Below are 24626 nucleotides of genomic sequence, written 5' to 3' on the forward strand. Positions count from 1 at the left end.
CTAATAAATTTGTTAGTCTCTAAGGTGCCACAAGTACTCCTGTTCTTCTTGCGGATACAGACTAACACGGCTGCTACTCTGAAACCTGTTTTGATAAAGGACGTGTACTCATTCGCGTGGGGATGGTTATAACTGGAAGCTCACATCTAACCTCCTGAGTTTCATCGGTCACCTCTGTAATTCATTTGGGTGGCCCCTGGCTCGTGTATTATGATGTAGGTCAGAGGTTCTCAAACTGTGGGTTGGGACCCCAAAGTGGGTCGCCAGGGCTGATGCTAGACTTACTGGGGCCCAGGGCCAAAGCCCAAGCCCCACCGTCCGGGGCTGAAGCCGAAGCCCGAGGGCTTCAGCCCTGGGCGGCGTGGCTCAGGTCCCAGGCCCTCTGCCTGGGCTTTGACTTTGGCCCCCTTCCCCACCAGGGGTGGTTCGGCTCAGACTTTGGCTTTGACCCCCCGACCCGGGGCAGCAGTGCTCGGGCGGGCTCAGGCTTCGGTCCCCCGTCCTGGGCTTGTGTTGTAATTTTGGTTGTCAGAAGAGGGTTGCGGTGCAATGAAATTTGAGAACCCCTGGTGTAGGTGAATAGGAGCTTTGCTACATCGCTCATTATCTCCGATACTTCTACTTGTCTCCCTCCGCCCCCGCCTATAACCTAAACAGCCCCGATCTTCCCAACCTCTCCTCACACACACACGTCTTTTCATGCCTTTCCTCGCTTTTCCTGCCCTTTGGCTGGGGCCCTTTTCTACATCCTTTGTGAGAGGAGATGAGCAAACTCACCATAGTATTCAAGGGGAGGGCAAGTCATTGACATATCTAATGGTGTTATAACTTCAGTATCGTTCTGTATCCTTTCTTAACATAATCTAGCATCTCTTCTAGCTGCTCTTGTGCTCTGAGCAGATGTTTTTACTGAGCTGTCTGCAGTGCGGCTTTTAACCGGCATGGTTATATCGAATCCATCACACTGGAAAGAACTATTCACACTTGTATTTACCTTGCACTTCTCTACTTAATCCGCAATTGATTTGTCTGGTCAGCCTAGACCCTCCTTACAGTCTTCTCCAATGTTGGCTAATTTAAATCATTTTTCTCTGCTATTTTTCTGCTCATTCCCTTTTCCGAATCGTTCGTTCACATCTTAAAAGATGGCCTAGTACAGAACCTTGGAGATGCCTTGTTGTCAGTTTCCTGTGTTGAAAATTCATTGTTTATTCTAAAACTCAATCCAGCACAAATTTTAGGATGTCTGTCTTTGTAAGCATGTTTGTAATTCCCTTGAAGTCAATGGGACTACTCATCTGATTAAAATTGCCCATGTGCCTAAGTGCTCTGCTGGACCGGGGGCCAGCTCTGTTTTCTATTCCTTTACCAGTTACTTGTCCATGCACCTTGTTTTAAAAAAAAAATAAATAAATAAAAAACCAACGTTAACAATACCAGGAAGTGGAATAACAATTTCATATTGCAACAGACAACCTAAAGGATCCAGATGTGCCAGATCTTCATACGCACATTAAGAATCTTGGTCTGAAGTTCTTTGGTAAGGAAGCCCCTGATACCAAGCAAAACAAAAACAAAAAATCACTTCCGAATAAACCCCTCAAAAGCTGAGACCGTGAATTAGCAAAGCAAGGAGCGGGAGGTTTCACTGTGTCATTGGGGGAGATTCTCAATGTCTTAGTCCCCAAAAGGCTTCTAACATTTATATAAAAGCTTTTTTCAGCCGCTATAAGGTCTTATTGTATGTATTTCTGAGCCATTGTCTAAGGAGACTCTCTTCTTCCACTGGTACAGTCAGAGGCTAGATACTATGTGATGGATGATACAGAAATACCTGTGATGGATAGAAATTATTTTTTGCCTGCCAGCATCATCTCTAGTCGGTGGCTGTTTAAGCCAAGTTTATCTGTGGCCCCAGCTGTCTCCGAAAATAACTAACCACTAGCCTCTTCCGGCCCTGGTTGTGGCAGGTTGGTCCCCCTATTGTGCAAGCTGGCTGATTCAAGGTGTTTTGTGTAAGAAGTGTTCTTCCCCCATCTCCACTTTTCAGCTCCAAGCTGCAGGACGGGGCAGTGAGCCGTCCGGGGCTGCATTACTAAGTAGACCGCTCCATTGTGTGTTCACAGCAACTGAAGCACCCCAACCTGGTCAACCTGCTGGAAGTCTTCAGGAGGAAACGGAAGCTCCACTTGGTCTTTGAATACTGTGACCACACGGTTCTCCATGAGCTGGACAAGTACCCGCGGGGGTGAGTAGCCGGCTCCTGGGCTGCGGAGGGGTTTGGGGGAGAGCGAGGGAGAGTTCGTGGGAGTCGCTTACGGCCCCAGAGCGCTCTCAGGAGGGTCTCATTAATAACTGTCGGGGCGACGTGAAGGCTGCCCGGCACAGTGCACTTGACCCTCTCGGTTACTGTGGTTTAGCGATGCTGTCCCAAAGAATTGCCCAAAGAGCCTGGGAGTGCTGCTACCCAGAGCTGCTCACCAAGGAGATCATGTCGCTCAGCCTGAGCATGCAGAGTAATAGCTCGCCTGCTTGACAGGAGCAAACTGGAGCGGAGAGAAGAGCTTGAGAGACCTCTGAAATCCTAACGCTGCAAACAGCCCCCAGGCCCAGAGAGCGGCAGGCAGCCCGAGAGCCCGCAGCCGTAGTCGCATTCCACGTCCACCTCCATGATTGCTTGTGAGGAGCAATAAAATTAACCTGTGGGTGGCTTGAGAAGTGCAGTGGCTGCTGATGTCCTACCAGACAGGTGTCCATCAGCCACCCTGCAAAGCCCACCTTTCCGGCCGCCTGTCGGCATTATTTTGTGTGTGTCCCCCTATGGGGAGATGAGTTTGGCCTACACCCACACTGTTTAGATGAGAAGAAATAATAGCCCAGTCTGGCCTGGATTGCCAGCCAGTCTGATGCTGAGTGAGCATCGGCCTGAAATTCTCTCTCCCATCCCTCACCAAGGTGGACGCTCCGGGTCTGGGTTTGAGCTCAGGGGGAGGGAAGCCTGCACGGCTGCCTGTTTGTGGTTGACTAGAGAGTCTAGGGGGCTTGGCTGTCCAGGGCTATATTCACTCTAGCTCCTGGTGATAAACCCAGCATCCATTTCCTGTTTAGAGATTAAAATAATCTCTGGCCCAAGTGATTGCGCTCAACTTTACTTTCGCTGGGTCCCATAAAATCTCCCTCTAGCCTGTCCCTGCTGGGCTCTTGTTGATTGCTTAGACGGGATTGTGAGAACTTGCAGCGGTTTTGCTATTGTCTCTTCTCCCGACTCCCCAGTTCTACTGAGCAGGGCACGTTGACTCGGCTCAATCTGTAGCCTGTGAGGCCAGTTACCCAACCCATGCGCGGTCATTAATAATGTGACGGGCATGGTCGGTCAGGCAGAACTCATGGCTTTCTGCGGTCTGGCTCGCTCTCCGGACAAACAGAATCAGGCACAGCTTTGGCAGAGAGTTACCCTGGCATGTACCATGCGTGCGCCACTGTGTTTTATGTTCATGCCCCCGAGAGCTCTCAGCACTTCCCTTCAAGCAGCCATCTGTGCAAAACAGGAGCGGTGTGTACAGAGGAAAGAAAACATTCTCTGTTCTGGTGTCTGTCTGGTTTGTGACGTGATATAAACGATGCTCTGCCGAAATGTATGACCGTGAGTTACTCCTGGTGATTTGGTGCTGTGGAAATGCTCAGTGTAAGTTTATAAATCATTTTGCAGGCCTTACGTTAGCTGAATGGTCGGTGGGAAGCTAATTGATTGAGGGGTTGGTGGAACAAGAGCCGTTGCTCTCATGGGTGAGTAGCTTCAGCAGAAAAATTGGACGTGCTGATGGGAGATAAGCTTTGTAAGCGAGGCAGCAGCTTCCCTAGCACGCTGGCTAGAGTCTGGGAACGTGGAGTCAGGAAATGGGATGCGTAGCCCCCGTCAGGGCAGATCCCTGACGTTCACTGTCTCTTCATTCCAAACAACTCCAGTTTGAACTAATAAGTTTACTGTAGGCTGAATAGATCGGATGCTCTAATTAGAATAATCTTGGTCTCCGTTACTCTGAATGGACAGTTGTCCTGAGAACGGGAGCTGGGTTTGTACAGAACGTAGGTATGTGTTTGGACCGCACTGAGCACAATGGAGCCTGGATCCTGACTGGAGCTAAGCGAAGCTGTTCTCTGTGCGTTCAGGGCCTTTCACAGTGGAGCCCTGCTTTCTGATTGGGACTCGTGCCGCAATACAAATAAACACTAATACATATATCCTCATTAGTAAAAGATTCAAGGATAGGAATATAATTAATGCCAGTCAACATGGTTTTATTGAAAATCGGTCTTGTTGAACCTGATTTCCTTCTTTGAGGAGCTTACAGGTTTGATAGATAAAAGTAAATACATACATGTAATAGACTTGCCTTAGGACCACACACCGTTCTGATTAAAAAATTAGCACTATCCAATATCAATAAAGCACAGGTTAAATGGATTAACGTGTGCCTTGATATTGGATAGTGCTAATATTTTAAATAAATTAGGGGGCATGGATCAGCCTTCGCGTCACACTGCCCGTCAGTACCTGGGTCGGGCCGGGAAAGCTAATGATCCAACCAGCGGACCCAATTCAGTGATGAATGCTGGTCACGTGCTGCCTGAGACACGCTGCGCATCCGCTAAGAAGAATGGATTAAGATGTATCTCAAAAAGTAGTTGTCAATAGTGAATTACCATCAAACGGGGTGTCCCTAGTGGGGTTCCACAAGGTTTGGTTCTAGGCCTGACAATGTTCAACATTTTCATCAATGATCTGTGAGTAAATACAAAATCACTGCTGATGAAATTTGCGGGTGACACAAAGGCTGGCAGAATACGCAATGAGAGAGCAGTTGCACAGAGTGGTCTGGATGCTTGGTAAGCTGGGACAGATGCCGGGTCGTACATATAGGAACAAAGAATGCGGGCCCTGCCTACAGCATGGGGGACTGTCGTGGGAAGCAGTGACACTGGAAAGGATTTCTGGGTCGTAGCAGATGGGCAACTCCTGGTGAGCTCATCGCGTGGTGATGTGGCAAGAAGGGCTAATGTGATCCCGGGGTGTACAAACGGGAGTGGGGAAGGGGAGGCGACGTTACCTCTGCATGTGGCGTCGGTGAGACCGACATTAGGACACAGTGTCCTCGGTTTTGAAAGGATATTGAAAAATTGGAGAGGGCGCCGAGAAGAGCCATAGACACTATTTGAAAGGGGGAGAAAATGCCTCGCAGTGATGGACTGAGAGTCCAGTCTGTCTAGTTTACCAAAAGGAGATTGAGAGGTGACATGATTAGAGTGTAGCCGTACCTTCACAGGGAGAAAATACCGCTTACTAAAGGGGTCTTTATTCTGGCGGAGCATGGCAGAACAGGAACCAGTGGCTGGACATTAAATCCAGGCACAACTTTTTAACCATGAGGGCGATTAACCCCTGGAACAAGCTACCAAGGGAGGTGGTGGATTCTCCATCCCTTGGTGTCTTGAAGTCAAGACTTGATGCCTTTCTGGATGACCTGCATTAGCCAAACACAAGTGAGTGGGCTCAATACACGGGGTAACAGGGTGACATTTAAGGGCTGTGTGGTATCCAGGAGGTGAGACTAGATGATTTAATGGTCCCTTCTGCCCTTAAACTCTTTAAGGCCATGAATCATCCAGAACAATGTAACGCTTTTCAAAATAGCCAGCACTGAAAATAATGAGATGATTTGTCACTGCTGAGTTCCTTAGTGTTTGTTCACTGGAAAATACTTTTTATGGACGTTTCCAGGAATCTGAGCTAAAGCTTCAGTTGACCTAGAGCAGGAGTATAAAGGGAACAGTTATTTGTAATAGCGAAGGGTTTATGCAGAAGGAAACAAGAATTAAAAACCAACATCTCACATTGGAATGTCCCATTGCAGCTGCAGGCAGGGCTGGTGGCACTGCCTCTCATTAAAGCTGCCTGGCATTACCTGTTCAGACCCTGTTTTTTGTTCATTCGAACTCTGCCGAATGTTAACCTGATGTCAGCTCGTACTGCAGTCGGAGGGCAGCACTCTGGGTAATGTCATTCGGAGACCGTTTCCTGAGCACGACTCTAGCCCTGATACAGCAGCATTGGCAGGAGAGCCGGAAAGGTGACATGCAAAGGCTCTCCCTCTTTTTTTGGCTTCTTTAAGATGGATGAAAAAGGCATAAAACGTTTGTGTTGGGCCTTTGAAACCTCAGGACTGTCAGCTCTGCCCTCCCTGGTGTGGCTGGGGGACCTCGTGAATGTCTGAGGATGCGTATTACGAACTGTCGCAGCCCATAACCGTGGGGAGGCGGGTGCTGAATCTTTAGAGATGTCCCCTCTCTAAAATGTTGGTTAGCCATCGACGTTAAACAGATGGGAGGGAACAGAGCAAATCCTTCCTCTCTCATTTGCTCAACTTTCACTCTCTTGGCGTTGGTGACCTAGCGATCTGACGGGATCACAGGTCAGTGGTGGCCTCAGTGCTGTGATTTGTCTCGCTGGCTCCGGCACCGGCAGGGGAGAGCCGGTGTAGACCGGCCGTTGGCATTGTTCGTAGGATGTCAGAAGAGTTAATGGTGCAGGACATGTGAATGATGAGACTAGCCACAGGACAGGAGGCGCCAGTAGCCAGCCCGCATCAGTGTTTGGTTGCCAGGGGGCAGACGCAATGTCGGCTAGATGTGAATGGCACCAAAAACCTTGGATCGGGCTCAGCTGGTGTAAATCTTTATGTCTTGTCATTGTAAACTGAAATCGCAAGGCCCCTCAGCGCTCGCCCGAATCTGTTCGGCGTTCGGAATAGCGCTGGAAAGTACATAGTGCCCTTCAGGACAGACCTTGAAGCTGCTACAGACTTAACACCTGTATTTGAAACATCACCTTAGAAAAGAGGTTTACATGCCAGAAAGGGTCTCTGTAGAACTCCATATAGAGTTTCTGGCTGCAGCATAAAAATGTGGGGAGAGTAGACAGGCAACAGATAGAAAAAGCCTCCGTTGTCAGTAACGTGGGTGGACTTTTTCTCCGGGTTCCTGTAATTATAGAGTGGGTAGGCTGAGGATTAAATCTGTATTTCTTGTAACTTGTCTCTACTAAGTGAAGTCTGTGTAAATGGTCCCAAAGTGTTGCATTGGGGGATCTGTTCTTCCTGATTGCTTTGGCTGTAGATGGCATTAAATGTTGCTGGCATTTAAGTTTAACTCCTTTCTCCTAATTTCATTTAAAAATAAATGTACTCCTTGTGCTTTTTTAAAACAGGGTCCCAGAGCATCTCGTGAAGAGCATAACTTGGCAGACCCTCCAAGCTGTAAACTTTTGCCATAAACACAATGTAAGTCCCATAAACACTAGCGCCATATATCAGAGTGTTGCTTTGAAGTGGGTACAGATTCTGGTACAATCTCCCAGGTCTGGTATACTCTGTGCTGGGGAGTCAACAAGATTTTTGTCATCTTTTTATAGACAACACCCACCTTTAGTGTTGCTACAAGCTCCTGAATATTTTATTCATTATTTAGATTCCTGAGGTTCGTTGTCAGCGTGATTTTATGCTAACAACTTCAGGTGAGCTTCCCGCCTAAACAATCGCCTGTAGCAGTGTGTCCTTCTGGGAGAACTGTCACCAATCACAGCCATGTGCAGAGAACAGACCTGATATCTAGTAATTCAAGGCCTGATTCAGCACCTACTGGATTCAATGAAAGTCTTTTTATTGACTCTAGTGGGTGTTGGATCAGGCCCCTAGTGAAAAGTTTCAAAAGCGACATGTGCTAAGATCTGTGCTAAGGGACCAGCTCACCTCTGCTTTCGGGAGGTGGATCGTAGTGTTAGGCTAAATAAAAATTGTACAGGAAACCTAAGCACGCTTTAACCAGGCTGCCTATGAGGAGGTAGAGTGGGAGAGTTGCTTATCAGAGGTGCTTCTTACTGCGAGCTTAGCTGGTATCTTCTTCATTTTTATTTATCTGCCGAGGGCTGATTTAAGAGGTGGGAGGGAGACCTCTTTGGAACAAACATTTTGTTTCCACTAGTAGAGCCGCGTCAGACCGAGCCACAGGAACCTGGCAGCCTGCCTCGCTGGCTTGCAGAATTTGTTGTTTTGTCTCTTTCTCTCTCTTCCTTTCATCCCTCCACCATTAAATTGATGGATTGTATTTGGTGCTAGTCGGAACAGTAAACCTTGCACATGTAAAGAGCTCTGTGACTGTCCATCACGCCGCTCCATTATTTCACACTGGGCCACTTGAGTCGAATGGGGGTTGTCGGAGCGATGCAGGACTCTGCCGCTGAAATTGTGGATGTGCATAGTATCTTCTCCCACGTGTGAAGTGAAAGACCAGGGTATTGTAGGACCCAGCAGGATGCTGCTTTAACAGTTAAAGAGTCTTTTCGTCTTCTGTTAACGATCCAGGGCAGGTGAGGGCGCTCAGCAACGGGAATATGGCAGAATTAACCTGTTCCAGATTTCGATACTTGCTCCTGATTCACTTGTTTGTGTTTCCAGTGCATACATCGGGATGTGAAGCCAGAAAACATCCTAATAACTAAGCATGTGGTCATTAAACTTTGTGACTTTGGATTTGCCCGCATACTAAGTAAGTGCAGGTAACTTCTTCCATGTAATATGTGTGTTTAAAACACAAAGTGTTTGACCTGCTATTTACATGCTATTAAGGACTCTGTCTGAGGGCAGTCCTGCCTGGAATGCCCTCCTGTGGCAGGCTGTGGCACAACAAGTGCACTTGCCTCAGTTTCCCTGCCTCAGTTTCCCCTCTATACAACCCATGCAAAGAAATATTCTCATGCAGCAAATTCAAGCCGTTTTATTTATATAAAGTTCCACAGTCCACAGATCCCTCATAGTAAAAGCAATTCCTCTCAAACCTCCCCCAGAAAACAAGGCTACACTCACCCAGGCCTCTCTGCCCTGGATCCCGGTATCCACCCTCCAGCATCGGCCCTCTTGTTTTCGGCTCAGCTTCTCCTAGTCAGGCTGGTTCTTCCCTTTCTTCCCACAGGCCTTTGCACAAGCTGTCCTGTAACACGGCAGGGGATCCCCAGCTCTGGCCAGGCCCCACCATCAACTTTTGGCTCTTCCCAATGGCTCTCGGGAGCAGCAGTGAAGAGCCGGTACAGTTTCTCCCTGGGTCTCCTGTCCTCCTCAGGCAGCGCTCACCTGCCCCTCCTGACTTCCTTCCGGGACCTCTTGCCTAGGGCCAGGCGTCCTCTTTGGAGCCCAGTTGGGGTCAGCTGATGAGTCACAAGGGCACTAGCCTTTTCCTCTTGACGAGCCCGTGCCGCCTTGTGACAGGCGCACTTTGTCTTTGGGATACCCACACACACATGAAAACCCTCTCGCGGTGTTGGTTGTTTCCACAGAGAACCTCCATTTAAGGCAGAGTCTTGTTATCGCAGGAAGGGCCTGGTTTGCAAAAGGGTCTCGCCTTGGGAACGGTGGCTTCGCTTGTCCCATAATAATAATAATAATTTAAAAAATCTTGTGACCCTTTGGTTTGCCCGTTTCTCCAGCACGGCCGCCCGGGGGGGGGCAAGTGGGGCAATTTGCCCCGGGCCCCGCAGGGGCCCCACGAACCCTGGCCGAGAATCCCTTCCCTGGCTACTCACCCGGCGGCGGTCCGGGTCTTCGGCACTTCGGCGGCGGGTCCTTCAGTGCTGCCGAAGACGCGGAGCAAGTGAAGGACCCGACGACGACGACTCGGCGGGCCGCCCGGTGAGCACAAGCGCCGCAGCGGGTGACGCCTTTTTTATGTCCGCTCCCCCGCTTTGCCCCAGGCCCCTTGAATCCTCTGGGCAGCCCTGTTCTCCAGACAAGCGACCTGGGGTTTGAGAGCTGAGAACTGGCAGCGCCCTCTCGGAGGAGTGGTGCGCAGCCTGATTTCAGAACAATATTGTTTTGATTGCACCAGCTCATGAGCGTGGCAAAGTTGGGTTCTGAATAAGTGCAGCAACCCAGGTTGGATGACTTTCAGGACCATTACTGTAGCAATGTCTGAGAGAGATGATAAGCAACGTGCTTGTTACCCTTCCTTCAATAATTCTGATCCCAGATTTCTATTTATTTCTATCCTTCCTGACCACAATCTAGCTGGCCCTAGTGATTATTACACAGACTATGTGGCTACCAGATGGTACCGTTCTCCTGAGTTACTTGTAGGAGACACTCAATATGGCCCTCCTGTGGATGTCTGGGCAATAGGCTGCGTCTTTGCAGAGCTGTTGTCAGGTGTCCCCTTGTGGCCTGGAAAATCAGATGTGGACCAGCTGTACCTAATCAGGAGAACCTTGGGTAAGTTGTCCTCGTGCAATGAGGTTTCAGCCATGTTCCTCTCTAATCATCCTGTTTAACCAATAATGGAAACAGTGCAAGTTCTGGACAAACCTGATTATTATGCAGATCAGAATCCAACTGACACTTGTATATTAGGAAAGCCTCCGATTAGCAGTTCAGAGCCCAGATCAAACTCCTCCTCCAGTTGTGCTGCTTTATTTCACATGAATGCAATGGTTACTGGTTTGTTTTGAGTCACAGCAGGCAAAGTTATATCAGAGAACAGCACAATAATCACTGTGCAAACACACTTAGAAGTCCCGAGCTTGGCAGTAAATCGCACTTTAGAGTCCCAACTGAACAGCAGCAATGCATGTGCAAATAAAGAGAATGTAAATAAAGAAAGATATCCTATCTCCTAGAACTGGAAGGGAGCTTGATAGGTCATCAAGTCCAGCCCCCTGCCTTCAGTAGCAGGACCAAGTACTGATTTTGCCCCAGATCCCTAAGCGGCCCCCTCAAGGATTGAACTCACAACCCTGGGTTTAGCAGGCCAATGCTCAAACCACTGAGCTATCCTTCCCCCTCTTAAATTTAACTTTTCAGCTGTCCAGCTCTGCCTTGGTCACAATGGGCCTGATCCCCACAACTCCCACTGGAGTGAATGGGAGCATGGGTGACCCTCAGAAGAAGAAGATTGTTATTAGGGTCCCTTGTATTCCTGTTGACTTTGGTGGCAGTTAGGTTTACCCAGCATTTCTTGGGAACGGGCCCTGTCCCCATGCGTGTGTTTGCAAGAACATACACTCGAGGTACCAGGTGCTGCCCAGGGGCTCCTGTAGTTTTTCTCCAGGATTTAAGTTGGTCACCCAATTGCTAAATCATTCTAGGACACGTCCATGGACTGGGGATACGGAGGTGGTAGTGGTTTTTAATGAGTTAAGTGAATAGTGGAATAATGGGAAGAAAGCCAATTCTGATTCAGTTGCATTTGTGAGTCTTTCATATTTACCCTCCAGTCATTCTCAAGAGATCAAACTTTCCCAGAGCAAATACTCACCGAAAGTGAATTTTAAGCTCAGCTGTATGCTGACAGCACATACGAGTCTGTTAGGCCCCCAAACCAGAAGCTGGCCCCACATGGGCACAGGGGTTCACCTGCATGGAGCCTGCTGCAGGATCTGCCCCTTAGAGTGCGACGTTCAGTTAGCTCCGTGGTCCGGTTCTGGGGACAGGAACAGTAGCGTGTGATTTATGCAAATGACGAGTGCTGCAGCCTGCAGGGAACGCTTCACTAGCCATCGGCAGAACCGTATTTCCGGGCGAAACTTGGGTCTGACTTGGAACGAGTAGAGCTGAGAATTTCGCCATCTGTTCCCGAACAGGAATAAAAAGGTGAAATGAGGCAGATTATTTGTTGTGAATTATTTGCTTAAGGCCTTATCTCCCTCTCTAGTCTCTTGGACTTCCAAGGAGCCCTCCCACTGCCATTCCCCCAGGTTTAGAACAGGCCTCATGCCACTGTGTCTTGTCTTCCCAGGGGCGCTGGACGAGACTCCCTTTGTTCTAGTCCAGGTAGATTTGTACGCGTGCCCATCACCACGGTATCTGAGCACCGTGGCCCTGATTGAGAGTCCCTGGGGAGGATTTCCTTTGATGGGTGTTGCTGCAGTTTGATATGAGCCATAGTTAGTTTGGGGTCTGTTCCCTGGACCCCCCTGTTCTCCCCTTGAGCTGTGTCTGCAGTAGCTGTAACCTTTGCCATCCTTCAAAATCTTTGTTTTTATCCAGGGAAAGCTTTTTTTTATAGAAGCCTTTTAAAATTTATTTAAAAAAAACGTATTTCTTTTGTGCCACAAACTTTCTGGAAAATGTGAATCTCTCCCCTGTTTTCATCATCCCGTCTGGACTGCATGAAGATTTGAAACAGCCACAGTGTTTCCCAGCAGCCGTGGCAAGCTCCGGGCCTCTGTATAAGGACGAATTGGACTTGGCTAATTATAGTTAGGAAGAAGTCTCAGTAAAATGTATTTTGGAAAAGGGTGAGACTATCCAGAGGAGGACACTGCAAACAGTGAATGGTTCAGATTCTCCTAGCTGTTGATTGCTTAGCGACAAAGGAATCATTAGTCTGGTTTGGATTTAAAATTGGGGATCTTAATAGATCAGTATTCATGTGTGTGTCATTGGGGACACCTAAAAATATTAGGTGGGAATTAACCAGCTCTTACTCCTTTTGTTTCACATTGGTGTGTAATATATAAACCTGCTTTTTCATATGTGATTCTTGGATAGAGCAAGATTCATATTTTCTTACTGAGTAACTTAGAAAATCATGTAACAGTCCATTAGTCCTTTTTATAGCTCAAATATATGTTATCCAATATAGGTAAAACCAATTGTAGTCATGGTTTGATTGCCACAGTCTCTGGAACGCTCCCCCTTAAGCTTTAGGAAAGTTACAATTTATTGTAAGAATGGGCTTTGGGCTCACAAAGATTTCCTTTTGATCCCGGCTGTGGAGAGACGACGGGTTAAGGAATGATTTGCAGTGGAGAGCTACTTGATCAAAGCTATGTTCTTACGGTGGTTTCATTACTACGTTAACCCTGGGTTAGTGGTGTGATTTGAACATCTCGCTCAATCCCAGCTGCTGTTTCATAAGCACAAGGGCTGCAGACAGGGCTTGTGAAACCCTCCTGGGGAGAGCGTGGCGTTAACATATGCCTGTTACTGCATTTCAGCCCAGTCTTGCCCAACGATTGTCTGCTCAGGGCTATCCAAAAGGAAGGTTACAAATAGAAAATCAAATTTTAATAAGAGAGTGACCGTCTTCCCTAGCCTGTCCCCCTTCCAGTGTTCATAAAGGAAGGGCCCATTGTCCTGAACAGCATGAGCAAAGCCCCTGTCTTTGAAAGTGTTGAAACACAGCATTAATCTGAGCACTGGGCTGGCATAACCTTTCTAGCCCCCGTTGTGAACAAAGCATGTCCTACGCCAAGGATGCAGTAAAGCCCAAAACAAACAGTAGCTCTTGCCAGTCATTCATTACAGCAGTGGACTGTTCCATCTTCTGAGATTTGAGCGGGGGAGTTACTTGCTGATTTGTTTTCTTAATAAATGTATATGCAGCATCTCCAGTGTTCCCTTGTGTTAGAGTGCCCCGTACACCAAAATCACATCGGGATAGCACGGCTTGGCTTTCGAGTCCTGCAGCCTGATCTCACATGTTCATGCAGCACCCTCTAGCTCTCACACTTGGACACGCATCTGTTTATATTCAACCAACCAAAGAATTGTCCTTTAGAATACTACCAGGCCAGTGATACCAGTATTGGTGCTGACATGGAGAAGTTTTATTTTGGTAGAAAGTGGGCATGCCTTTGCTCTTACACGGTATGCTCCTTGCTGCTGTAGTGAGGTGTCTTTTAGGCTGTGGTGGGACTCACAATTTGCCAGCATGATGTAAATTGCCAAACAGGGAAGGAGAAAAACTAACCAGGCGTTAATATTGAGAAATAAATATCCAAGGCAACCATTGCATGATTGTCGCTATGCACAAAGCATGGAAATTCAGACCCTGGTGGTAGCAGTGGAGATTGAAGTTGGATCTCCTGCTCCAAAAGCACAGGCTCCTATCACTTCTTCTTCTACAAGAGAATCTCCATTAGCTATTAGCAGTATAGGGCCAAGGACACACAGTTGAGCAGTTCTGATTCCATCTAGTAGAGTAGCATGAACTAGCCAATTTATTGCAACACAGTGATAGTTTTAAAATTGATCAGGACTTTTAATCAGTGAAGTCAAGATGATTAGTTTTTGTAAGTGAATATTGTATTAGTTCTCTTGATGCCAGGATATCTATTTAAAAAATCTTCTCTAGTGTAGTTTCAGCCTTGCTACAGGATAAGCTTGTAAGACGTGGGCTAGTAAAACATCTAATTCACCTGACTTGGCTTTTTATTTTTGATTAAAGGGGATCTTATTCCCAGGCATCAGCAAGTTTTCAGCACTAATCAGTTCTTCAGTGGGGTGCGAATTCCAGATCCAGAGAACAAGGTAAGAGTGCCCTACAAACTTACTTGAGTCCAACGCTAATCAGCAATTTGTATGCTATGCAAATGAGATGGTTGTGTTCTGGATAGAGAAGTGTTCTTGCTTTGACTCTCCTGGGGTGTAGAGTTAGGCTGTTGTTCACAGAGCTGCGTGTAGGGCTACAATTAAGCGATAACTGATTGAGATTCAGGGCATTTCCGAGGGATTAATGACCGATGGCCTGCGGCACAGCTAAAAGCCATTCATCCTGGCCAGTCGGTATTCCGCATGAAAAGCGCTACACCGAGGCGGTCGTTGCTGTTGGACACAGCAAACGCCAACCGCAGACACATCGTAGGCCCCGATCCTGCAAAAACTGAGGCATATGTTTCACTTTAAGCATGTGAGTAGTGCCATTCAACTCCTGAGCATGAGTCTTTGTAGGAGAGGTCTGCGTGGGCTTCATTTTTAAGCCCGACCGGACCCAAGCCCACCCTACGTGGACCCCAGAGGGCCAAGTCATTTTCTGACCCAGCTCTGGCTCTTCCCCCAAACTTGAGTCAGTGTTGCTGCCACCTCCTGCCCATGGGGTTGGCGGCACCCCCAGCTGCTTGCCCCACTCCTGCCAGCTGCTGCCTTCTGCTGCACTGTGTGCGCATTGCCCAGCAAGAGATGCCCCGACTCCTTGGCACGCTCACCCTGCCGGGCGCACTGCATGGTGAGGTGGCGGCGGCCGGCGGGAGCAGGGTACGCAGCCGCTGCTGTGCCGACCCCACAGGTAGGAGGAGGGAAGCCAACCTGGCCCAAGCCCGAGAGGGTCAGGTTGTTTTCTGACACAACCCGAACCCAACCTGGTGCTGGCAGTCGGCAGGGCCGGCTCCAGGGTTTTGGCCGCCCCAAGCAGCCAAAAAAAAAAAAAAGCCACGATCGCGATCTACGGCGGCAATTTGCCGGGAGGTCCTTCGCTCCAAGCGGGAGTGAGGGACCGTCCGCCGAATAGCTGGACGTGCCGCCTGTCTCCCGAGCAGCCGCCCCAAGCACCTGCTTGCCAGGCTGGTGCCTGGAGCCGGCCCTGGCAATCGGGTCCCATCAGGGTTGGGTTGGGTTGCAGAACTCTACTTTGTAGGGTCAGGCCAACAGAAACCAGAGATGGAAAAGCCCCTGTTACCAGCTCTGCTTGTCCTTCTCTCTGCTTGTTTGGGATCATTCCCTGCGGTATGTACTTGAAAGTCTGTCTAGTCCAGTGTTAAGTGACCCAAAGAGGGCTCTTGCCATATCCACCGGGAGACTGCTTTGCAGGTGACTTTACCTCAGTCATGTCTTGTTTGGTTGATTTTTTTTTTTAATCTGATATTCAGTTTAAACTTTCCTTTGATCATTTTTATCCTCTCACCCCTAATCTGACTCACTCAGACCTCTAAACAATTCCTCTTCTTGGTGTTTACTTGCATCTGATACTTGCAGATGGTTATCTTATTCCACCTTAGTTACTGTTATATGATCAATACGTGTGTAATTACTTTAATATTTCCTCATGGCTTAATCCTCACAGACCTTTGTTATTTTGTTGTTCCTTGTCTTTAATCCTCTATAAAATTCCTTTCAGTTTATCCAACACTGGATATACTGGATTCAGATCATCATGAGCCATGATTGCAGAAAAATGTGGGTGTCGGGAGCAAACAGAACAGAACAATATGCAAATCATTATTCAATCACTGTGTGTTTATTCAGTAACTGTGTACTCAAGTATCTTTAAAATGCTGTTGATTGTGAAATAGGCTGAGTTGGAAGTGAAAAGAGATGATGAATGCATCATGTGTAGGGCCCTACCAAATTCATGGCCATGAAAAATGCATTACAGACCATGAAATCTGGTCTCCCTTCAGAGCTGGGCGGCCGGAGAGTGGCGGCTGCTGACTGAGGGTACGTCTATACTTACCCGCTGGTTCGGCGGCAAGCAATCGATCTTCTGGGATCGATTTATCGTGTCTTGTCTAGACGCGATAAATCGATCCCGGAAGTGCTCGCCGTCAATGCCGGTAATCCTGCTCCGCGAGAGGAGTAGGCGGAGTCGACGGGGGAGCCTGCCTGCCACGTGTGGACCCGCGGTAAGTACCTTTAAGTTCGAACTAAGATACTTCGACTTCAGCTACAGCTACGTTATTCATGTAGCTGAAGTTGCGTATCTTAGTTCGAACTGGGGGCTTAGTGTGGACCAGCCCAAAGGGCCCAGCTCTGCAGGCAGCAGCGCAAAAGTAAGGGTGGCAATACCACACCATGCCATCCTTATTTCTGCGCTGCTGCTGGCAGCGGCTCTGCCTTCAGAGCTGGGCTCCTGGGGCCAGCAGCTGCCACTCTCCAGCTGCTCAGCTCTGAAGGCAGCGCCATCACCAGCAGCAGCGCAGAAGTAAGGGTAGCAGTACCGCAACCCCCCCTACAATAACCTTGTGACCCCCCCCCCAACTCCTTTTTGGGTCAGGGCCCCTACAGTTACAACACTGTGAAATTTCAGATCTAAATAGCTGAAACCATGACATTTATGATTTTTAAAATCCTATGACTGTGAAATTGACCGAAATGGACCATGAATTTGGTAGGACCCTAATCATGTGGTGTAGAAAGCATGTTCATGATGACACCCTGATAATTGAAACAGTTACTAATATAAATATACTTTTTTTTCCCCCAGGAGCCACTAGAATTGAAATTCCCTAACATTTCATATCCTGCGCTAGGACTAATGAAGGTAAGCGACGTACCGTCTGTGGCAAAGTACTGAGTTCACACTTAAACTCTATGTAGGTTACCCAAGAGAAGGATAATTCACGGTTAGCTACCTGGGTGTGTAACATGGCTTGGGGAATTCTGTGTTGACTCTTAACCCTGGAAAACCCGGACTCCAAGGATCCATTTAAAAAACCCCAGAGTCCACAGGTGTTCATTAAAACCAGCTGCTTTTAACATCTGTAATGTTTTAATGCCACTGTACACAAAGACCACCTGTGTGATCCTTAGCTGTATGACGTTTTCTTAGGGCTGCCTTCATATGGACCCCGCTGAGAGGCTCACATGTGAACAGTTACTGCAACATCCATACTTTGACAGCATGAGAGAAGCAGGAGATTTGGGAAGGGAGCATGAAAAAGCCACTCGGAAACCAACCCGGACAACTCGAAAGCACATGCCAGGGGTAAGACTTACTTCAGAGTGTTCAATGTCCCATAGCCTCGGGTAGGAGCTTGGTTCCCTTTTGTAGCTTCCAGCAGGTGGAGTTGGCGTTCTGACACCTGCAGTTTTCGGGGAGATGAGGGTCCCCAGATCAGACCAGCAGTGGGCTGCAGAAATGGGGGGCTCTGACTTGTAACCCAAGAAGACAAATAACTGAGCTAACAAGCCAGCCCAGTGCCATCTGAACTTTAGGCCAAATCTTCATTGAGACACTGGGACTGAACAGGAGACAAGTGTAATTAGCCAAAGCCAGTTAGAAATGAAGATGCCTGACAGAACGCTGTCATGATCGTTATTAGAGTCAGACTAGCTCATGCTCTCTTGCGTCGGTAGGCTACGCTCTTTGCACAACCCAGGGGCTCCTTGCATTCCTCCCCCATAAGCTCCCTGTGTGCCACCCTCCCACTCCCCTCTATTTCAGGGACTCCCTGAAAATATTCCCGCCCCTGGAACAGAGGCTCTGTGCCCTCCCTACCATCATACTCATTTCTTTTCTTTCTGCCTGGGAGATAAGTCATTCCCGGTGTCAGCATTTTAAACTGTACTGGGAGGACGGGCAGAGCTGAGATGGGGATGGTGGTAATGCTGGTAGGTGTAAGAGTTGCCATCAGCTGGCTTGTCGCTCTATAGACAATTGCAGAGAGGACTGAAACTGCTGGCTCTACTAACCAGGTGCCGGGGCTCTGTGTCTGCCCCCTCCCCCCTTCCCTTTCCTCCTTCCAGTTTCTGATTTTTACCAAAATCACTAGTGTTCTGCCCCTCGGTGCCTAGACCATTCGCTGACATTTTGGAATTCGTCAGACGTGTCATTCAAAAGGTCTCGCAGTGCATACACACAAAGAGAGAAATGCCGTCAAGCCAAGGGTTGGGATCTTTGCTTCGCTTGGCCAATAAAACTGCGCCCCCTGAATAAGCTCTGACGTACCAAATGCAGCTGCCTCTCTGCTTGGCAACACAGGTTGCCATGAACACATCACCCAGGGGTTCTGGTCTCTACACTGGCTTCCTGTTGAAACACTGTCCAGCCCAAAGTCTCTAAAACTGATGCGCTCAGTGCTCCGAGGGATTTGCGCTAGCCATCTGTGAGTTCATCTTTCCTTCTGACCTTCCACAACAGATGCATTCCACTGGAACACTGAAACAGCCACACTGGGTCACACCAATGGTCCATCTAGCCCAGTATTTTGTCTTCCGACAGTGGCCAAATAAACTTCCTTATTTCCTTTCTCCACACTAGTCATGATTTTATAGAGCTCTATCATATCCCCCCTTAGTCGTCTCTTTTCCAAGCTGAAAAGTCCCAGTCTTTTGAATCTCTCATAAGGAAGCTGTTCCATACCTTTAAACATTTTTGTTGCCCTTCTCTATAACTCTGCCATTCGTACTGTATCTTTTTTGAGATGGGACGACCAGATCTGCATGCAGTATTCAAGGTGTGGATGTACCATGGATTTATACAATGGCATTAAGATATTTTCTGTTTTGTTACCTATTCCTTTCCTAATGGTTCCTAACATTCTGTTCGCTTTTTTGACTGCCGCTGCACATTGAGCAGATGTTTTCACGATTCACAATGACTCCAAGATCTTTTTCTTGAGTGGTAACGGCTAACTTATATCCCATCATTTTGTATGTGTAGTTGGGATTATGTTTTCCAATGTGCATTACTTTGCATTTATCAACGATTTGTTGCCCAGTCACCCAGTTTGGTGAGATCCCTTTGTAACTCTTCAGTCTTCTTTGGACTTAACTACCTTGAGTAATTTTGTATCGTCTGGAAATTTTTCTTCCTCATTGTTTACCCCTTTTTCCAGATCATTTGTGAATATGTTGAACAGCACTGGTCCCAGTACAGATCCCTGGGGGACACCACTATTTACCTCTCTCCCTTCTGAAAACTGACCATTTATTCCAACCCTTTATTTCCTGTCTTTTAACCAGTTACTGATCCATGAGAGAACCTTCCCTCTTACCCCATGACTTGCTTACTTTGCTTAAGTCTAGAGCATTTGGTGAGGGACCTTCTTAAAGTCCAAGTACACTATATCCACTGGATCACCCTTGTCAACATGTTTGTTGACCCCCATCAAAGAATTCTAATAGATTGGTGAGGCATGATTTCCCTTTACAAAAGCCGTGTTGACTCTTTCCCCCAACAAATCATGTTCATCTCTGTGTCTGATTGTTCTGTTTTTTACTATAGTTTCAACCAATTTGTCTGTTACTGAAGTCAGGCTTACTGGCCTGTAACTGACAGGATCACCTCTGGAGCATTTTTTTTAAAAATTGGTGTCATATTAGCGATCCTCCAGTCCTCTGGTACAGAATCTGGTTTAAGTGATAGGTTACATACCACATTTAGTAGTTCTTCAATTTCATATCTGAGTTCCTTCAGAACTCTTGGGTGAATACCATCTAGTCCTGGTCAGGGCCAGCTCCAGGCACCAGCTGAGCAAGCTGGTGCTTGGGGTGGCAGATTGTTGGAGGCGGCATTCTGCCCAATCCTAGGGCGGCACGGCCGCTTTTTTGTTTTGTTTGTTTTTTGGTTTTTTTGTTTGTTCTTGTTCCGCTCTGGCCGCCCTGTAGGGGGCGGCGGCACGGAGAACCAGAGCGCCCTGCAGGGCAGTCCTCTTCCTTCCCTCCCCGCTGACCGGAGCGGAGCCCTCGCGGCAGGCAGCAGGAGGCGGCGCAGCGGGAGGGGCCGCGTGGCAACGCCCCTGCTGTAGCCCTGGCCGCCCCCTTCTCTCTTTCTCCCGCCCACTCCCTCTCCTTCCCCCCACCCCCAGCCGGTCCCCCTGCACCCACGCTCCGGCCGCGCCGCAGGTTTTTTTTTTTGTTTTTTTTTTACTTGGGGTGGCCAAAAAGCCAGAGCCGGCCCTGGTCCTGGTGACTTGTTACTAGGGCTGTTGATTAATCGCAGTTAACTCATACGATTCACTCCAAAAAATTAATCGTGATTAAAACAATGAATCACGAGTCATCGCCGTTTCAATCGCACTGTTAAACAATAGAATACCAACAATTGAAATTTATTAAATATTTTAGCTGTTTTTCTACACTTTCATATATATTGTATTCTGTGTTGTAATTGAAATCAAAGTGTACATTGTTTTTTTATTACAAATACTTGCACTGTAAAAATGACAAACAAAAGAAATATTATTTTTCAATTCACCTCATACAAGTACTGTAGTGCAATCTCTTTGTTGCGAAAGTGCAACTTACAAATGTAGATTTATTTTTGTTATATAACTGCACTCAAAAACAAAACAATGTAAAACTTCAGAGCCTACAAGTCCACTCTTGTTCAGACCAATTGCTCAGACGAACAAGTTTGTTTACATTTACGGGAGATAATGCTGCCCTCTTCTTATTCACAATGTCACCAGAAAGTGAGAACAGGTATTTGCATGGCACTTTTGTAGCCGACATTGCAAGGTATTTATGTGCCAGATATGCTAAACATTGTATGCCCCTTCATGCTTCGGCCACCATTCCAGAGGACATGCTTCCATGCTGATGATGCTTGTTTAAAAAAATAATGCGTTAATTAAATTTGTGACTGAACTCCTTGGGGGAGAATAGTATGTCTCCTGCTCTGTTTTAACCACATTCTGCCACATATTTCATGTTACAGTGGTCTCTGATGACCCAGCACATGTTGTTCATTTTAAGAACACTTTCACTGCAGATTTGACAAAACGCAAAGAAGGTACCAATGTGAGATTTCTAAAGATATTTACAGTACTCGACCCAAGGTTTAAGAATCTGAAGTGCCTTCCAAAATCTGAGAGGGACGAGGTGTGGAGCACGCTTTCAGAAGTCTTAAAAGAGCAACACTCTGATGCGGAAACTACAGAACCCAAACCACCAAAAAAGAAAATCAACCTTTTGCTGGTGGCATCTGACTCAGATAATGAAAATGAACATGCGTCGGTCCGCACTGCTCGGATTGTCATCAGCATGGACGCATGTCCCCTAGAATGGTGGTTGTAGCATGAAGGAACATATGAATCTTTAGCGCATCTGGCACGAAAATATCTTGCGACACAGGCTACAACAGTGCCATCAGAACACCTGTTCTCACTTTCTGGTGACATTGTAAATAAGAAGAGGGCAACATTATCTCCTGCAAATGTAAAAAAACATGTTTGTCTGAGCGATTGGCTGAACAAGAAGTAGGACTGAGTGGACTTGAAGGCTCTAAAATTTTACATTGTTTTATTTTTGAATGCAGTTTTTTTGTACATAATTCTACATTTGTAAGTTCGACTTTCATGATAGAGATTGCACTACAGTACTTGTATTAGGTGAATTGAAACATACTATTTCTTTTGTTTTTTTACAGTGCAAATACAGTACTTGTAATCAAAAATGAAGTGAGCACTGTACACTTTGTATTCTGTGTTGTAATTGAAATCAATATATTTGAAAATGTAGAAAACATCCAAAAAGATTTACATAAATTGTATTCTATTATTGTTTAACAGTGCGATTAATCACGATTAATTTTTTTAATAACTTGACAGCCCTATTTATTACTGTTTAATGTACCAGTTTGTTCCAAAACCTCTTCTACTGACATTTCAATCTGGGACAGTTCCTCAGATTTGTCATCTAAAAAATGGCTCAGATGTTGGAATTTCTCTCACATCTGCTGAAGTTAAGACTGATGGAAACAATTCATGGATCAAATCAACTCCCCTGCCCTTTGCCATGTGACTGACTGATGATAACACTAGTCTTTTACATGCCTGTCAACTCTGCTCGGTGTCCCCTTTGGGTTCCCTACTTTTGACCCTTTGACCCTCGCACCCATCCTTGTTTTTTCTGTTGCCACCTGTAATTATTTGAGTCCCGGGCTCAGTGGATCCTCCCCTTAGGCTGGGGAAGGGCCCTTTTGCCATGGGTGGGCTTGCACCCACCCATCTCCCCAGAACCCAATATGAAAATAAATTATTTGCCCAAGAAAAATGGGTTGAGTAAAATTTGGAAGAGCTGTTCTAAGGCAAGTTGTATGATCACATGAACAAATGCATATCTGCTCTGGGTCTCTAAGTGTGCAAAGTGCATAACTGTTTTATGTAGTGCAAATATTTTCAACTGGCTTACAGTATCGTTTAGGAAATGAAATGCATAAAATTACTGCTAATTCCTATGAAAGTATAAACTGTGATTTCTGCTTTAGTTACAGTACCTGCCTCAGTTAACCAGCAGTAACATTTTACCAGCTTTGGATAACAAGAAGTACTATGGCAACACAAGAAAATTAAACTACCATTTCCCCAACATCTAACAAGATGGCAAGTAACTACTAAGAGAGAGCTATTTATTGTTCCAAGTGCAAGCCTTCAACAATTTCTAAAAGGAACACTTAAGGTGAAGAACTAAATTAATGTAAATTTTACAATAGACACATAAGTGATCTCTGAAGTTAGTTTGTGGTGGGTCACCAATGGAAGGAAACCTCTGCATAGAGAGCTCAGAGCTGCATGCTAATCAGTATTCTATGTATAAAGGAGAACACAAGTGTTTTGTTTTTGTTTGTTTTTGTTTAGTGATTATATTGTGGTTCAGCGTTACCAAGACCCACTGCTTACAGCATGGGACTTTAATAAACCACATTGAGTGCCTGTATTCAAGACTTGGCAGTTAAGTCACAAGCATGCCAAATAAGTTTGTTTTAGAAAGTCCCATTGTGTCAAAGCATTAAAAATAATGAAAAAATATACTATATATTACACAGCACTAGATAGTTGAAACACTTATGCATACGCATAATTTGATTCACATGAGCAGGCCCAACAGTAGGACTTCCTATGTGAGTAAAGTTACTTGTGTGAGTTTGTAAGAATGGGGCTGGAGACTGTTCAGCTAATTGCAGCATTCACTCAATTGGCTGAACATGGTAAAATATATTTGTAATGTGCAAATACGGTGTTAGGAACATTAGAAAAGCCTACGGTAAACGTAATGGAATGCCCAATAGACTACTGCATTGTCACTGATGGTGGGGACAATAAAATAGATACATACTCTTTTAGTAAAACCTTGCTGTTGCTTTAGAACAGGGATCTCAAACTCAAATCACCACGAGGGCCACATGAGGACTAGTACGTTGGCCCGAGGGCCGCATCATTGACACACACACACCCGCTGCCCCCGCCCCCACTCCTTCCATGAGGCCCTGCCCCTGCCCCACCTCTTTCCACTTCTTCCCCACCCCTATTCCAACCCATTCTCCAAATCCCCGCCCCTTCTCCACCTCCTCCCCTGAGCGCACGGCTCCCCACTCCTCCCCCCTCCCTCCTGGAAAGCGCCAAGCGCCACCAAACAGCTGTTTGGCGGTGGGAAGCGCCTAGAGGTAGGCAGAGGAGTGGGGACGCAGTGCGCTGGGGCGGGGGGGGGGGGGGGGGGGGGGGGGGGCTTGGGGGGCAAGGGAAAAAACGGGGGGGGGGGGGGCACGGGGAGCTTGGCGGGCCGCAGCAAATAACTCTGCAGGCCGCGTGTTTGAGACTCCTGCTTTAGAATATGTTTTTAGGTTTCCCCTGCCTTTCTCTTTCTGGCATTACCAAGAGATTTCATTTGTTATTTGGTCAATACCAGAAACCGCTCACCTGTGGGTTATACTAGAAAGGAATGGGCAGAAAGGCCTCCTAAATATCTGTACTAGGATAAATCTAATTTCTTTGTGTAATCTCAGGATGTAATACTTTATTGGTTTTGAATAAAATTAATGTAGCTCACCTTTCTATTTGTGTGTTAATGTTTGATTATGGTGTATGTCATTAATATCGGTAGTACAACCTCAGAAGTATTTAACAGCTGTTTGAAGTCCAGAGAAAGTATTATTCTTTTGAATACTATCGGAGGTATAATGCAGTTCAAAAACTTGACATTGTTTTAGTGGGGCAGATAGCCAAACACATTGTTTTGTGAGGACAGATTAACGTATTTGTTTTATATTTTAATGTTCATATAAGTGGACTAATACATTTTATATCATTTAATTTCAAGCATTGTCCCCTATGTATTTGCTTGGTTATGTCCTTTTTGAGGGAAAAA

The 24626-nt window shown here is 46.7% G+C and overlaps 1 protein-coding gene across 1 annotated transcript in view; it reads left to right on the plus strand.

The window, feature by feature from the left end:
- Positions 1 to 23664, plus strand: part of CDKL1 (cyclin dependent kinase like 1) — a 35278-nt gene extending 11614 nt beyond the window's left edge. Inside the window, exons 2-9 of the mRNA XM_024224416.1 lie at positions 2127 to 2248; positions 7265 to 7337; positions 8511 to 8601; positions 10113 to 10313; positions 14272 to 14354; positions 17023 to 17079; positions 17368 to 17523; positions 22750 to 23664. Of these exons, the coding sequence (XP_024080184.1) occupies positions 2127 to 2248; positions 7265 to 7337; positions 8511 to 8601; positions 10113 to 10313; positions 14272 to 14354; positions 17023 to 17079; positions 17368 to 17523; positions 22750 to 22857 (891 nt within the window). The 3' untranslated portion in view covers positions 22858 to 23664. The remainder of the gene's footprint in view (positions 1 to 2126; positions 2249 to 7264; positions 7338 to 8510; positions 8602 to 10112; positions 10314 to 14271; positions 14355 to 17022; positions 17080 to 17367; positions 17524 to 22749) is intronic.
- The last annotated feature ends 962 nt before the right edge of the window (positions 23665 to 24626 follow it).

Source organism: Terrapene carolina, unplaced genomic scaffold, assembly GCF_002925995.2.
Source record: "Terrapene carolina triunguis isolate 2854851 unplaced genomic scaffold, T_m_triunguis-2.0 Scaffold189, whole genome shotgun sequence".
NCBI classification, from domain to species: domain Eukaryota; kingdom Metazoa; phylum Chordata; order Testudines; family Emydidae; genus Terrapene; species Terrapene triunguis.